Genomic DNA, 13773 nt, shown 5'->3' with positions numbered 1-13773 from the left:
GTTACGGTATGGGTTAGGGGGTCACACGGGGTAATTGGGACGGTTACAGTATGGGTTAGGGGGTCACACGGGGTAATTGGGCTCCCTACACGGGAAGGGCCTGTAACTGTGCTACATCTCTAAGTGAGTGAGTTCCTCGAGCATTCTGTGTGTGTGTTGCTCAACAATTCCAGCACCTGCAGCATTTCCTGTGTCTACAATATTTCTTGTATCCCTCAAACACATTTCCATTTCGTGAACGTCTACTTTTACCCCATCCTCCCGCCACCCTACCAGGGATGAGGTTCCCCTTGTCCTCACCTACAACCTCACAGCATCCACGACCAGCAAATAATTCTCCGCAACTTCCGCCATCTCCTACGGGATCCCACCAGCAAGCATATCTTTCCCTCCCCCACCTATCGCTCCCTGATGTTTATCTGCTCTCTCTGTGATATTGTCGTTTATCTGCTCTCTCTGTGATATTGTCGTTTATCTGCTCTCTCTGTGATATTGTGTCGTTTATCTGCTCTCTCTGTGATATGGTGCTGTTTATCTGCTCTCTCTGTGATATTGTGTCATTTATCTGCTCTCTCTGATTGTGTCATTTACCTGCTCTCTCTGTGATATTGTGTCTTTTATCTGCTCTCTCTGTGATATTGTCCTGTTTATCTGCTCTCTCTGTGATATTGTGTCATTTATCTGCTCTCTCTGTGATATCATCCCGTTTATTTGCTCTCTGTGATATTGTGTCGTTTATCTGCTCTCTCTGTGATATTGTCCCGTTTATCTGCTCTCTCTGTGATATTGTGTCGTTTACCTGCTCTCTCTGTGATATTGTGTCGTTTATCTGCTCTCTCTGTGATATTGTGTCGTTTCTCTGCTCTGTGATATTGTGCTGTTTATCTGCTCTCTCTGTGATATTGTGTCGTTTATCTGCTCTCTCTGTGATATCATCCCGTTTATTTGCTCTCTGTGATATTGTGTCATTTATCTGCTCTCTCTGTGATATTGTCCCGTTTATCTGCTCTCTCTGTGATATTGTCCCGTTTATCTCCTCTCTGTGATATTGTCCTGTTTATCTGCTCTCTCTGTGATATTGTGTCGTTTATCTGCTCTCTCTGTGATATTGTGTCGTTTATCTGCTCTCACTGTGATATTGTGTCCTTTATCTGCTCTCTGTGATATCGTCCCGTTTATCTCCTCTCTCTGTGATATTGTCCCGTTTGTCTGCTCTCTCTGTCATGTTGTGTCGTTTATCTGCTCTCTCTGTGATATCATCCCGTTTATCTGCTCTCTCTATGATATTGTCCCGTTTATCTCCTCTCTGTGATATTGTCCTGTTTATCTGCTCTCTCTGTGATATTGTCCTGTTTATCTGCTCTCTCTGTGATATTGTGTCGTTTATCTGCTCTCTCTGTGATATTGTGTCGTTTATCTGCTCTCTCTGTGATATTGTGTCGTTTATCTGCTCTCTGTGATATCGTCCCGTTTATCTGCTCTCTCTCTGATATTGTGTCGTTTATCTGCTCTCTCTGTGATATTGTGTCGTTTATCTGCTCTCACTGTGATATTGTGTCCTTTATCTGCTCTCTGTGATATTGTCCCATTTGTCTGCTCTCTCTGTCATGTTGTGTCGTTTATCTGCTTTCTCTGTGATATTGTCCCGTTTATCTTCTCTCTCTGTGATATTGTCCCGTTTATCTGCTCTCTCTGTGATATTGTGTCATTTATCTGCTCTCTCTGTGATAGTGTCGTTTATCTGCTCTCTCTGTGATATTGTGTCCTTTATCTGCTCTCTCTGTGATATTGTGTCGTTTATCTGCTCTCTCTGTGATATTGTGTCCTTTATCTGCTCTCTCTGTGATATTGTGTCGTTTATCTGCTCTCTCTGTGATATTGTGTCCTTTATCTGCTCTCTCTGTGATATTGTGTCCTTTATCTGCTCTCTCTGTGATATTGTGTCGTTTATCTGCTCTCTCTGTGATATTGTGTCCTTTATCTGCTCTCTCTGTGATATTGTGTCGTTTAACTGCTCTCTCTGTGATATCGTCCCGTTTATCTGCTCTCTCTGTGATATTGTGTCGTTTATCTGCTCTCTCTGTGATATTGTCTCGTTTATCTGCTCTCTCTGTGATATCCTCCCGTTTACCTGCTCTCGCTGCTGATACTGGTAATGGTTCCTGGGTGTTGTCAGAGTCCCACTCACCGAAGGCAGCGGGCAGTGTCCCATCACACTTGTAACTCGTGCCCTGTAGCTGATGGACAGGTTTTGGGGAGCGCTGGCCCACAATCTGTGAGCTCAATCTCATCCCGCAAGACATTATTAAGGGCACATCGACAGTGGTCCACGTGCCTTGCGTTTGGCCAGCAGCTCGGCACGACACGGGGCTCGAGGAGAGGGGGTTTCGGACAAGACTGGTGAAAGGATATTCTCAGCAGCAGGATGAAGAGGAGGAAAACGAAAGCAGGCATGTAGTACCCAATGGAGGCGAAGCGGGTGAGAGAGGGCAGCAGGTAGAAGAAGTACGACTGGTGGAGTCGCTCCAGCAGGTTGTTCAGCTTCCGCACGATCCCCTCGAACACCCTGTGGACACAAGGCACCTGCCGTTACACCGGGCTGGCAACTGCACAGGCATCGGCAACTGTGTGTAATGGTGAACAACCATTCTGTCACTAGTAACTACCACTCCCCATCACTGACTGTTACCCCATACCACAGTCCGTACCGTCATCCCTGTCCCCGTCACCGTCTGCACCATCGCCCCGTCACTGACTGTAGGATCATCACTGTTGCACAGCCTTACGCAGCGAGGATCGAGCCTGTCGGGACACTCACTTGCCGACGGTGACCATGTCGAACTTGTACTGGCGGAAGCTGTTGATCCCACGGATGGTGACCGCTTCGATGTGGTAGCGCAGGAAGAGGCCGTGGTCTCCCTGGGGCTTGCCAGAGCCCTGCTTCAGCACCATCAGGAGCATGGTGTGCAGAGAGTGTAGGTACCCGTCCAGCGAGTCCCCGTCCGACCTCGGCAGCTGTAACACAGACAACAGTCGTCAGTCCAGCCACACGCAGCACCCATCAGCCAATGTCCGAACAAAGCCACTGTGTGGAGACTGGGATGGAAAATTCACCAGTTTCAAACGTTCCCTATTCAATCTTTTGCCTGCTTTTCTTTGTCCTTTCTGAAAGACCTAGGTAGAGTGGACATGAAGAGGATGTTTCCTATCGTGGGGGAGTCTAGGACCAGAAGGCACAACCTCAGAATAGAGGAACACCCAGTTGGATGTGAGGAAGAAGGGTTTTCACCAGTGGCTGGTGAATCTATGGAATTCATTGGATTTATTTAAGACGGAGATTGGTAGACTCTTGATTGGTAATGGAGTTAAGGGTTACAGGGAGAAGGCAGGAGAATGGGGTTGAGAGGGATAATAAATCAGCCATGATGAAATGTCAGAGCAGACTTGATGGGATGAATGGCCAAATTGCTCCTATGTCACGATGCACTGGACTTACTCTTTTGCCAAGATATTTTGTTGTCCTTTGTGAAAGGCCTAGATAGAGTGGATGTGGAGAGGATGTTTCCTTTAGTGAGGGAGTCCTCGAGCAGAGGGCACAGCCTCAGAATAGAGGGACATCCCCTTAGAACAGAGATGAAGAATTTCTTTAGCCAGAGAGTGGTGAATCTGTGGAATTCATTACCTTAGAAGTTGTTGGGTATCTTTAATGCAGAGGTTGATAGATTCTTGATTAGTCAGGGCATCAAAGGTTATGAGGAGAAGGGTTGAGAGGGATAATAAATCAGCCATGATGGAATGGTGGCGTAGACTCGATGGGCCAAATGGCCAGATTCTGCTCCTGTGTCTATGGTCACATGAATGGAAATTTACACCAAATCTGTATTCGCAGAAGGTACAAGCTTCTGGAAGCACTCAGCAAGTCAGGCCGCAACTACAGAGCAACATGGAAACAGAACATTCGGCACAAATCTTTCACCATGACTAAGATTGCCATCTATGTTTGTCCTATTTGCCGGTGTTTGGCCTAAATCCCTCTAAAACAGGGGCTCCCAACCTGAGGACACGGACCACTGGGTTAACGGTAAGGGTCCATGCATAAAAATCCTTGCTGTAAAACGTTTCAATCAAACTTCAATGAAACCCTGTCAGACCACACTTGGAACACTGAGTTCAGTTCCGGTTGTCCCACTATAGGAGGGATGTGATAGAGGTGTACAAGATAAATACAGGCAGATTTACTCTCAGTACCCACTTTATCAACTATACCTGCACACCTGCTCATAATCCAATATCTAATCAGCCAATCAGGTGGCAGCAACTCAATGCACAAAAGCATGCAGACATGGTCAAGAGGTTCAGACCAAACATCAGAATGGGGAAGAAACGTGATCCAAGGTACTTTGACTGAGGAATGATTGTTGGTGCCAGACCGGGTGGTTTGAGTATCTCAGAAACTGCAGAGGCACAAAGGGCTGAAAGGCCTGTTTTTGAATTTATTTCCTGGATGTAATTGCACAGTTTGCTGTCTTTTGCACATGGATTGCTTGTCCTTGATTCTATTGGCTTTCTTTATATTTACTGGGAATACTAACAAGGAAACTAATCTCAGGATAGTATATGGTGACATTTATGGAAGTTGACAACAAATTTACTGTGAACTTTTCAATGTCTTGCTCCTTTGCTGTCCTGTTCTGTGTTTTATTCACGGCAGGGGTTCCCAAACTGGTGTCAACGGACCCCTCGGGGAATGGTAGGGGTCTGTGGCATTAAAAAAAAGGTTGGGAACCGAGGAGCGGAGTGGTCAATTGACAATCCTGATAAACATCCTCCCTCTGGATTGAGAGATTGTTTGTCAATGTGGGATGGTCACCCACATCCTGGCTCCTTGCCTCTCCTTCAGTTTGCAGGAGTGGGGAGTATCACTGATCATCTAGTGAAAAGTTGTAGACACGAGAGACCAGAGATATCCAGCAGGATCCCACCATGTACTGTGCAGTACACTGGACCCCCCCTCCTGTTATGTACTCACAACCCACACCCTGTACCTAATGGTGCACGGGACCCCTACCCTGTACAGTACAGTACATAGGACCCCTGCCCTGTACTCTACAGTACACAGGACCCCAATCCTGTACTGTACACGACCCCCACCCTGTACAGTACACTGGACCCCCCTCCTGTATTGTACTCACAACCCACACCCTGTACCTTATGGTGCACGGGACCCCAATCCTGTACAGTTCAGTACACAGGACCCCAATCCTGTACAGTACACAGGATCCCCACCCTGTACTGTACAGATCACAGGGTCCCCCTGCCCCACCCTGTCCTGTATGGTACATCTCTGAGGTCTGTCGTGTTCCCAACATACTGACGCAATTACAAAGGTAAGACAGTGGCTGTATTTCATGAGGAGTCTGAGGAGATTTGGTAGTCACCAGAGACACTAGCAAAGTTCTACAGATGTACCATGGAGAGCATTCTAACTGACAGCATCACCGTCTGATACGGGAGTGGGGGTCACTGCACAGAATCAGAAAAGTTGTAAACTCAGTCAATTCCATCTCGGTCACTGGCCTCCCCAGCACTGAGGACATCTTCAAAAGGCGATGCCTCAAAAAGGTGGGCCCATCATTAAGGAGCCCCACCACCCAGATCATGCTCTCAATTCACTGCTACCATTAAGGAGGAGGTAGAGGAGCCTGAAGGCACGCACTGAATGTTTCAGGAAAAGCCTCTTCCCCTCCGACACCCACCTTTCCCTGTATAGTACAGAGGACACCGTTCTTCTGGCAGAAGGAGGAGAAGAGATTGACAAGGTCCAGGTTCGGCAGCTGGCCATTCAGTCCCTCTACACTGATGTCGAAGCTGGTGACCACATCGCTGCTCAGTTCGATGGTAATGGCGGCCTGGATGGCACCGGCCCGGCCCTGCATCACTGACGAGCTGATTGCTAGGGGCAGGAGGCAAGGCAGCAGGTCAGAGTACCGGTAAACCATCGGCAAGGAGACACACCGTGGCAGGGTCACACTGAGGGAGGGTCACACCGTGGCAGGGTCACACTGAGGGAGGGTCACACTGTGGGAGGGGTGGTACCGAGGGAGGGTCACACTGTGGGGGGGTGGTACTGAGGGAGGGTCACACCGTGGCAGGGTCACACTGAGGGAGGGTCACACTGTGGGAGGGGTGGTACCGAGGGAGGGTCACACTGTGGGGGGGTGGTACCGAGGGAGGGTCACACTGTGGGAGGGGTGGTACTGAGGGAGAGTCACACTGTGGGAGGGGTGGTACCGAGGGAGGGTCACACTGTGGGAGGGGCGGTACTGAGGGAGGGTCACACCGTGGCAGGGTCACACTGAGGGAGGGTCACACCGTGGCAGGGTCACACTGAGGGAGGGTCACACTGTGGGAGGGGTGGTACCGAGGGAGGGTCACACTGTGGGAGGGGCGGTACCGAGGGAGGGTCACACTGTGGGAGGGGTGGTACCGAGGGAGGGTCACACTGTGGGAGGGGCGGTACCGAGGGAGGGTCACACTGTGGGTGGGGTGGTACCGAGGGAGGGTCACACTGTGGGAGGGGCGGTACCGAGGGAGGGTCACACTGTGGGAGGGGTGGTACTGAGGGAGGGTCACACTGTGGGACGGGCGGTACTGAGGGAGGGTCACTGTGGGAGGGGTGGTACCGACGGAGGGTCACACTGTGGGAGGGGCGGTACCGAGGGAGGGTCACTGTGGGAGGGGTGGTAGCGAGGGAGGGTCACACTGTGGGAGGGGTGGTAGCGAGGGAGGGTCACACTGTGGGAGGGGTGGTTCTGAGGGAGGGTCACACTGTGGGAGGGGTGGTACCGAGGGAGGGTCACTGTGGGAGGGTCACAATGTGGGAGGGGTGGTACTGAGGGAGCTCACACCTCAAATGGGCCTACCTTCTTCAGCACAGCAACTTCCCACGCTTCATCGTGGACAATGAAACCCCCAGAAAGGGTGTGGAGAGGAAGAGAGCTACAAAAATATCTGGGGCTGACCTGTGACGTTGACATCATGGTAGGCCTCGAGCCATGCCTCCATGCCAATCATGTCATGCTCGTTAAAGAGGAAAATGATGTCCTTCGCCCAGTAGATCTGACCTGTGGGGAGAACAGAGGCTGCTGCTTAGTGACTGAGAAACACCAATAACCAGACAGTCCCATCACACACTCCCGGGGTCAGACACAGAGTGAAACTCCCTCCACACCGTCCCATCACACACTCCCAGGGTCAGACACAGACTGAAACTCCCTCTACACCGTCCCATCACACACTCCCGGGGTCAGACACAGAGTGAAACTCCCTCCACACCGTCCCATCACACACTCCCAGGGTCAGACACAGAGTGAAACTCCCTCCACACTGTCCCATCACACACTCCTGGGGTCAGACACAGAGTGAAACTCCCTCCACACGGTCCCATCACACACTCCTGGGGTCAGACACAGAGTGAATCTCCCTCCACACGGTCCCATCACACACTCCTGGGGTCAGACACAGAGTGAAGCTCCCTCCACACCGTCCCATCACACACTCCCGGGGTCAGACACAGAGTGAAACTCCCTCCATACCGTCCCATCACACACTCCCGGGGTCAGACACAGAGTGAAACTCCCTCCACACCGTCCCATCACACACTCCCAGGGTCAGACAGAGTGAAGCTCCCTCCACACCGTCCCATCACACACTCCCGGGGTCAGGCACAGAGTGAAGCTCCCTCCACACCGTCCCATCACACACTCCCGGGGTCAGGCACAGAGTGAAGCTCCCTCCACACCGTCCCATCACACACTCCCGGGGTCAGACACAGAGTGAAGCTCCCTCCACACCGTCCCATCACACACTCCCGGGGTCAGACACAGAGTGAAACTCCCTCCACACCGTCCCATCACACACTCCCGGGGTCAGGCACAGAGTGCAACTCCCTCCACACCGTCCCATCACACACTCCCGGGGTCAGACACAGAGTGAAACTCCCTCCACACTGTCCCATCACACACTCCCGGGGTCAGACAGAGTGAAACTCCCTCCACACCGTCCCATCACACTCTCCCGGGGTCAGACACAGAGTGAAACTCCCTCCACACTGTCCCATCACACACTCCCGGGGTCAGACACAGAGTGAAACTCCCTCCACACCGTCCCATCACACACTCCTGGGGTCAGACACTGAGTGAAACTCCCTCCATACCGTCCCATCACACACTCCCGGGGTCAGACACAGAGTGAATCTCCCTCCACACCGTCCCATCACACTCTCCCGGGGTCAGACACAGAGTGAAACTCCCTCCCCACCGTCCCATCACACACTCCTGGGGTCAGACAAAGTGAAACTCCCTCCACACACTCCCGGGGTCAGCCACGTCGACCGTTCCAGACTCCTCACCTCGGAAGTAGGAAGCCAGGGCCAGGAGCAGCCCTGCAGCTTGGCTGTTGTGCTTTGTTTGCACCGGGGTGCTGAGGACGATGGACTCCGTGCTTGCTGCCCTGGAGGCGCGCAGGATGCCATAGACATTGGTGCCTTTCACCATCTGTGATACACACGGAAAGGTTGTAATGAGCCGCAAACCCAAACGGATGGTAAAACAGAGAGTGGAACATCGTGGGGTGGAGAACCTCACACAACACTCACCCACACAGAGGCCAGGTGAAAATGCTGGACGCCCCTCCTCACTGACAAGAGAGTGGTGAATCTGTGTAATTCATTGCCCAATACGGCTGTGCAGGACAAGTCATTGGGTGTATTTAAAGCAGAGGTTGACATGTTCTTGATGAGCAAGGGGGTGAAAGGTTACGGGGAGCAGGCAGGAGAATGGAGTTGGGAGATAATAACTCAGCCATGATGGAATGGCAGAGCAGACTTGATGGGCCGAATGGTGTAATATTGCTCCTAAATACATGAGATTCTGCAGATGCTGGAAATCCAAAGCAACACACACAGAACACTGGAGGAACTCAGCAGACCAGAAAGCATCCATGGGAATTAATAAACGGTCAATGTTTTGGGTCAAGACCTTTCATCAAGACAGACTTCTGGCCAGAAAAGTCGACTGTTTATTTACTTTCGTAGATGGCGAGCTCCTCCAGCACGCTGTGTGCACTGGAACATTAGAACAGCTCCTATAGCTTACAGTCACCGACAGTGTCAGTGAGGCAGCTGGCCTCTCCAGCAGCATCCCAGAACAGAGAACAGTATAACGCAGGGACGAGGAGGAGCTCATCATTTACTGTTTCGGGTGCTGGCTGTCTGGAAGACACAGGCAGGGGAGGTGAGAGTTGTAAGCTGAAATGACAGTGGCATTTAGAGGCATGCAGACCACCAAGAAAGTGCAGGGAAGGGGGAGGTATGGAGCTCATACAGGCAGAAGGGATTAATTTTACTTGTTGCGCACACATCGAAACATACAGTGAAATGTGTCGTTTGTAACAACGACCGACACAGTCCGGGGATGTGCTGGGGTCAGCTTGCAAGGATCGTCAAGCTTCTGACACCAACACAGCAAGCCCACTACTCACTAACCCTGACTGGTACGCCTCTGGATGTGGGAGAAAACCGAGTCACCTGGAGGGAACACACACGGTCACAGGGAGAACGTACAGACAGCGGCAGCAATTGAAACCCGATCAGTAATTCCCGGGGAGAAGCAGTGCACACGCGCCCTGTCAGAGATGTGTAAGCTCATGGAATTTCTCCACGCCTGTCGCAGCGGTGTGGGAAAATCCAAGCCACTGTCGGATATCCATCGCAGATGGAAACCGAGTCTGGGGCCCCAGAAATCTGCTTGGTTGGACCAGTATCTCTCACCCTGGGCAGAACACCTTCACCACATGAACTACAGCATTTCAAAGGAGGTGGCTCCCCTCCCACCCCCCCCCCCGCCACAAAGGGACTCACAATACCGGCCTTTGTACTTGGCCATGCTGAATTTCATTAGGGGTTTGAAGAGATTTGATGTCATGAAAGACACCCAGAAATTTCCACGATATATCATGGAGAGCTTTCTAACTCTGTCATGGAGGGGCCACTGGACAGGGTTAGAAAAAGCTGCAGGAAGTTGTAAACTCAGCCAGCTCCATCATGGAGGCCTCCCCAACATCAAAGACATTTTCAAAAGGTGATGCCTCAAAAAGGCAGCATCCATCATTGAGGGCCCCCATCACCCAGGACAGGCCCTCTTCTCATTGCTACCGTCAGAGAGGAGGTACAGGAGCCTGAAGACACACACCTAACGATTCAGGAACAGCTTCTTCCCCTCTGCCATCCAATTTCTGAATGGACAATGAACCCATGAACACCACCTCACCATGTTTTCCCTCTTTTTCCACTACTTATTTAATTTAATTTTTTACATACAGTATTAAAATTTGTAGCTTTTTATGACTGTGCACTGTGCTGTCACTTACGTATCTCTCACGGATCTCATCCGGGAAGGGCAGGGTGCGGGAGAAGCTGTGAGTGTGTGTCTCCAGTCCCAGGCCGGTCATGGTCTTCAACAGCCAGTCGACGGGCATGCCGCTGAGAGAGGGAAGAGCTGGTGTCAGTGAGTGACCCACACACTCTTAACAGAGACTGCAGACTCCAGACTGCAGCAGAAACCCTGCATGTTCACAGCTTGGATGGAGACACCGCCCCACACACACACACACACACGCGCGCACACACACTCACTCACATGCACACTCACTCACACCACACACACACACACACTCACTCACACACTCACACCACACACACACACACTCACTCACACACACTCACACACTGTACCAACTATCAGCCATTGACACACACACTCAGTAACAACACACCATCCACTCCACACACACAGTAACAGCACATTAACATATCACACACATATACAGTAATAACAGTCACCCACACAGAGTAACAACACACTAACACATCACACACACAGTAACACACTAACATATCACACACACAGTAACACACTAACATATCACGCACACACAGTAACAACACACTAACACATCACACACACAGTAACACACTAACATATCACACACACACAAACAACACACTAACATATCACACACACACAAACAACACACTAACATATCACACACACACAGTAACACACTAACATATCACACACACACAGTAACACACTAACACATCACACACACAGTAACACACTAACATATCACACACACACAAACAACACACTAACATATCACACACACACAGTAACAACACCGTCACCCACACACACACACCACTGCACCCCTCCGCCACCCACTTCCAATGTGGGTATCCTCAGCCTGCCATGATGAGGCCACTTTCGGCTTGGAGGATCAACACCTTATATTCTCTTTGAGTCTCCCCCAACCTGATGACATGAACATCGATTTTTCTCCCTTCTGGTATCTCCTACACCTCTCTCCTTCTCTCTTTTCCCATTCATCATTCTGGCTCCCCTCTCACCTCCTCTCCTCACCTGCCCCTCACCTCCCTCTAAATTCAAAGGGGCAATGTTATGGTAGTCATGGTAGGTTTGGAAAATCAGGTTGGTAATGGATCTCAAGAGAGTGAGATTGTTGAATGCCTACGAGATGGCTTTTTAGAGCAGTTTGTCGTTGAGTCTACTAGGGGATCAGCTGTACTGGATTGGGTGTTATGTAATGAACTGGAGGTGATTAGGGAGCTTAAGGTAAAGGAACCCTTAGACAGTGATCACAATATGATTGAGTTCAACTTGAAATTTGATAGGGAGAAAGTAAACTCTGACATAGCAGTATTTCAGTGGAGTAAAGGAAATTACAGTGGCATGAGAGAGGAGTTGGCCAAAGTAAATTGGAAGGAACTGCTGGCTGGGATGACAACAGAGCAGCAATGGTGTGAGTTTCTGGGGAAAATAGGAAGGTGCAGGGCAGATGGATTTCAAAAACAAAGAAATACTCAAATGGCAAAACCGTGGTTGACAAGGGAAGTCAAAGCTAATGTGAAAGCAAAAGAGAGGGCATACAACAAAGCAAAAATTAATGGGAAGATAGAGGATTGGGAAGCTTTTAAAAACCTACAGAAACAAATGACATACTTCCTGACAGATCACCAGCAGGTGGTAAGAGTGGGCTCCCACACCTCTGGCCCTCTGACTCTCAACACAGGTGCCCTTCAGAACTGTGTCCTAAGCCTCCTTCTTTACTCTCTGTATACCCATGACTGTGTCGCCACCCACAGCTCCCATCTACTATTTAAATTTGCTGACGATGCTACACTGATTGGCCTAATCTCAAATAATGACAAGGCAGCCTACAGAGAAGTCATCACCCTGACACAGTGGAGTCAAGAAAACAACCTCTCCCTCAAGGTCACAAAAACAAAGAAGCTGGTTGTGGACTACAGGAGGAATGGAGACAGGCTTTCCCCTATTGACAAGGATGAGAGGGTGAACAGCTTTAAATTCCTCAGTGTACACATCACCGAGGATCTCACGTGGTCTGTACATACCAGCTGGGTGGTGAAAAAAGCACAACAGCGTCTCTTTCACCTCAGACGGTTGAAGAAGTTTGGTATGGGCCCCCAGATCCTAAGAACTTTCTACAGGGGCACAATTGAGACCATCCTGACTGGCTGTATCACTGCCTGGTATGGGAACTGTACTTCCCTCAGTCGCAGGATTCTGCAGAGAGTGGAGCCAACAGCCCAGTGCATCTGTAGATGTGAACTTCCCACTATTCAGGACATTTACAGAGACAGGTGTATAAAAAGGGCCTGAAGGATCATTGGGGACCCGAGTCACCCCAACCACAAACTGTTCCAGCTGCTACCATCCGGGAAACGGTACCGCAGCATAAAAGCCAGGACCAACAGGCTCCGGGACAGCTTCTTCCACCAGGTCATCAGACTGATTAATTCATGCTAACACAACTGTATTTCTATGTTATATTGACTATCCTGTTATACATAATATTTATTATAAATTACTATAATTGCACATCGCACGTTTGAACGGAGACGTAACATAGAGATTTTTATTCATGTATATGAAGGATGTAAGTAATAAAGTCAATTCAGTTCATTGAGGGTAGGACAGGATGATTTGGCAGATAAATGTGTGACTGAGAAGCTGGTGCAGGGGACAGGGCTTCAGGTTCTTGGATCATTGGGATCTCCTCTGGGGAGGTATGACCTGTACAAAAGGGATGGGTTGCACCTGAACCCGAGAGGGACCTAATTCTTGTTGGAGTTGTTGGGGAGGGTTTAAACTAATTTGGCAGGGGTGTGGGAACAAGAGTGAAGGGACTCAGGATAGGTCGATGGTAAAAAAGAATAGTGTGTAGTCAGACTGTCAGGAAGGGCAGGCAGGTGATGGGACAAAATTGTAGCCAGCAGGGTGAGTATCAGTGCAATAGGGATGCATAATCAAAAGGGGTAGGAAATACAGTACTCAAAGTGTTACATCTCAATGCACAGAGCATAAGAAATAAGGTGGATGATCTTGTTGCATTGTTACAGGTTGTCAGATTAGATGTGGCCATCACTGAATCGTAGCTGAAGGATGGTTGTAGTTGGGAGTTGAATATCCAGGTTCAGCACAGAAAGTGTGGGCCGAAGGGCCTGTTGCTGTACTGGTCTAGGTTTCTCCCGGAGGCGGGGGAACACATGGTCACAGGAAGAACGGGGAAACTCCATACAGTCAGTGCAAGAGGAGTGTGTGTGTGTGTGTGTGTGTGTGTGTGTGTGTATGTATGTATAGGAGGAGGCAGATAGAGAGACCACAGTGTCAT

General features: G+C 50.0%; 1 protein-coding gene across 1 annotated transcript in view; it reads right to left on the bottom strand.

The window, feature by feature from the left end:
* Positions 1-13773, bottom strand: part of gpaa1 (glycosylphosphatidylinositol anchor attachment 1) — a 54219-nt gene that overhangs the window by 8611 nt on the left and 31835 nt on the right. Inside the window, exons 4-9 of the mRNA XM_063044685.1 lie at positions 10429-10540; positions 8411-8555; positions 7023-7124; positions 5757-5953; positions 2819-3015; positions 2413-2566 (exon numbers count right to left, since the gene is read on the bottom strand). Of these exons, the coding sequence (XP_062900755.1) occupies positions 2413-2566; positions 2819-3015; positions 5757-5953; positions 7023-7124; positions 8411-8555; positions 10429-10540 (907 nt within the window). The remainder of the gene's footprint in view (positions 1-2412; positions 2567-2818; positions 3016-5756; positions 5954-7022; positions 7125-8410; positions 8556-10428; positions 10541-13773) is intronic.

This window comes from Mobula hypostoma, chromosome 3, assembly GCF_963921235.1.
Source record: "Mobula hypostoma chromosome 3, sMobHyp1.1, whole genome shotgun sequence".
In the NCBI taxonomy this organism is placed as follows: Eukaryota; Metazoa; Chordata; class Chondrichthyes; order Myliobatiformes; family Myliobatidae; genus Mobula; species Mobula hypostoma.
The sequence above is the reverse complement of the archived record's forward strand: the minus strand, read 5'-3'. Positions and strand labels throughout refer to the sequence as shown.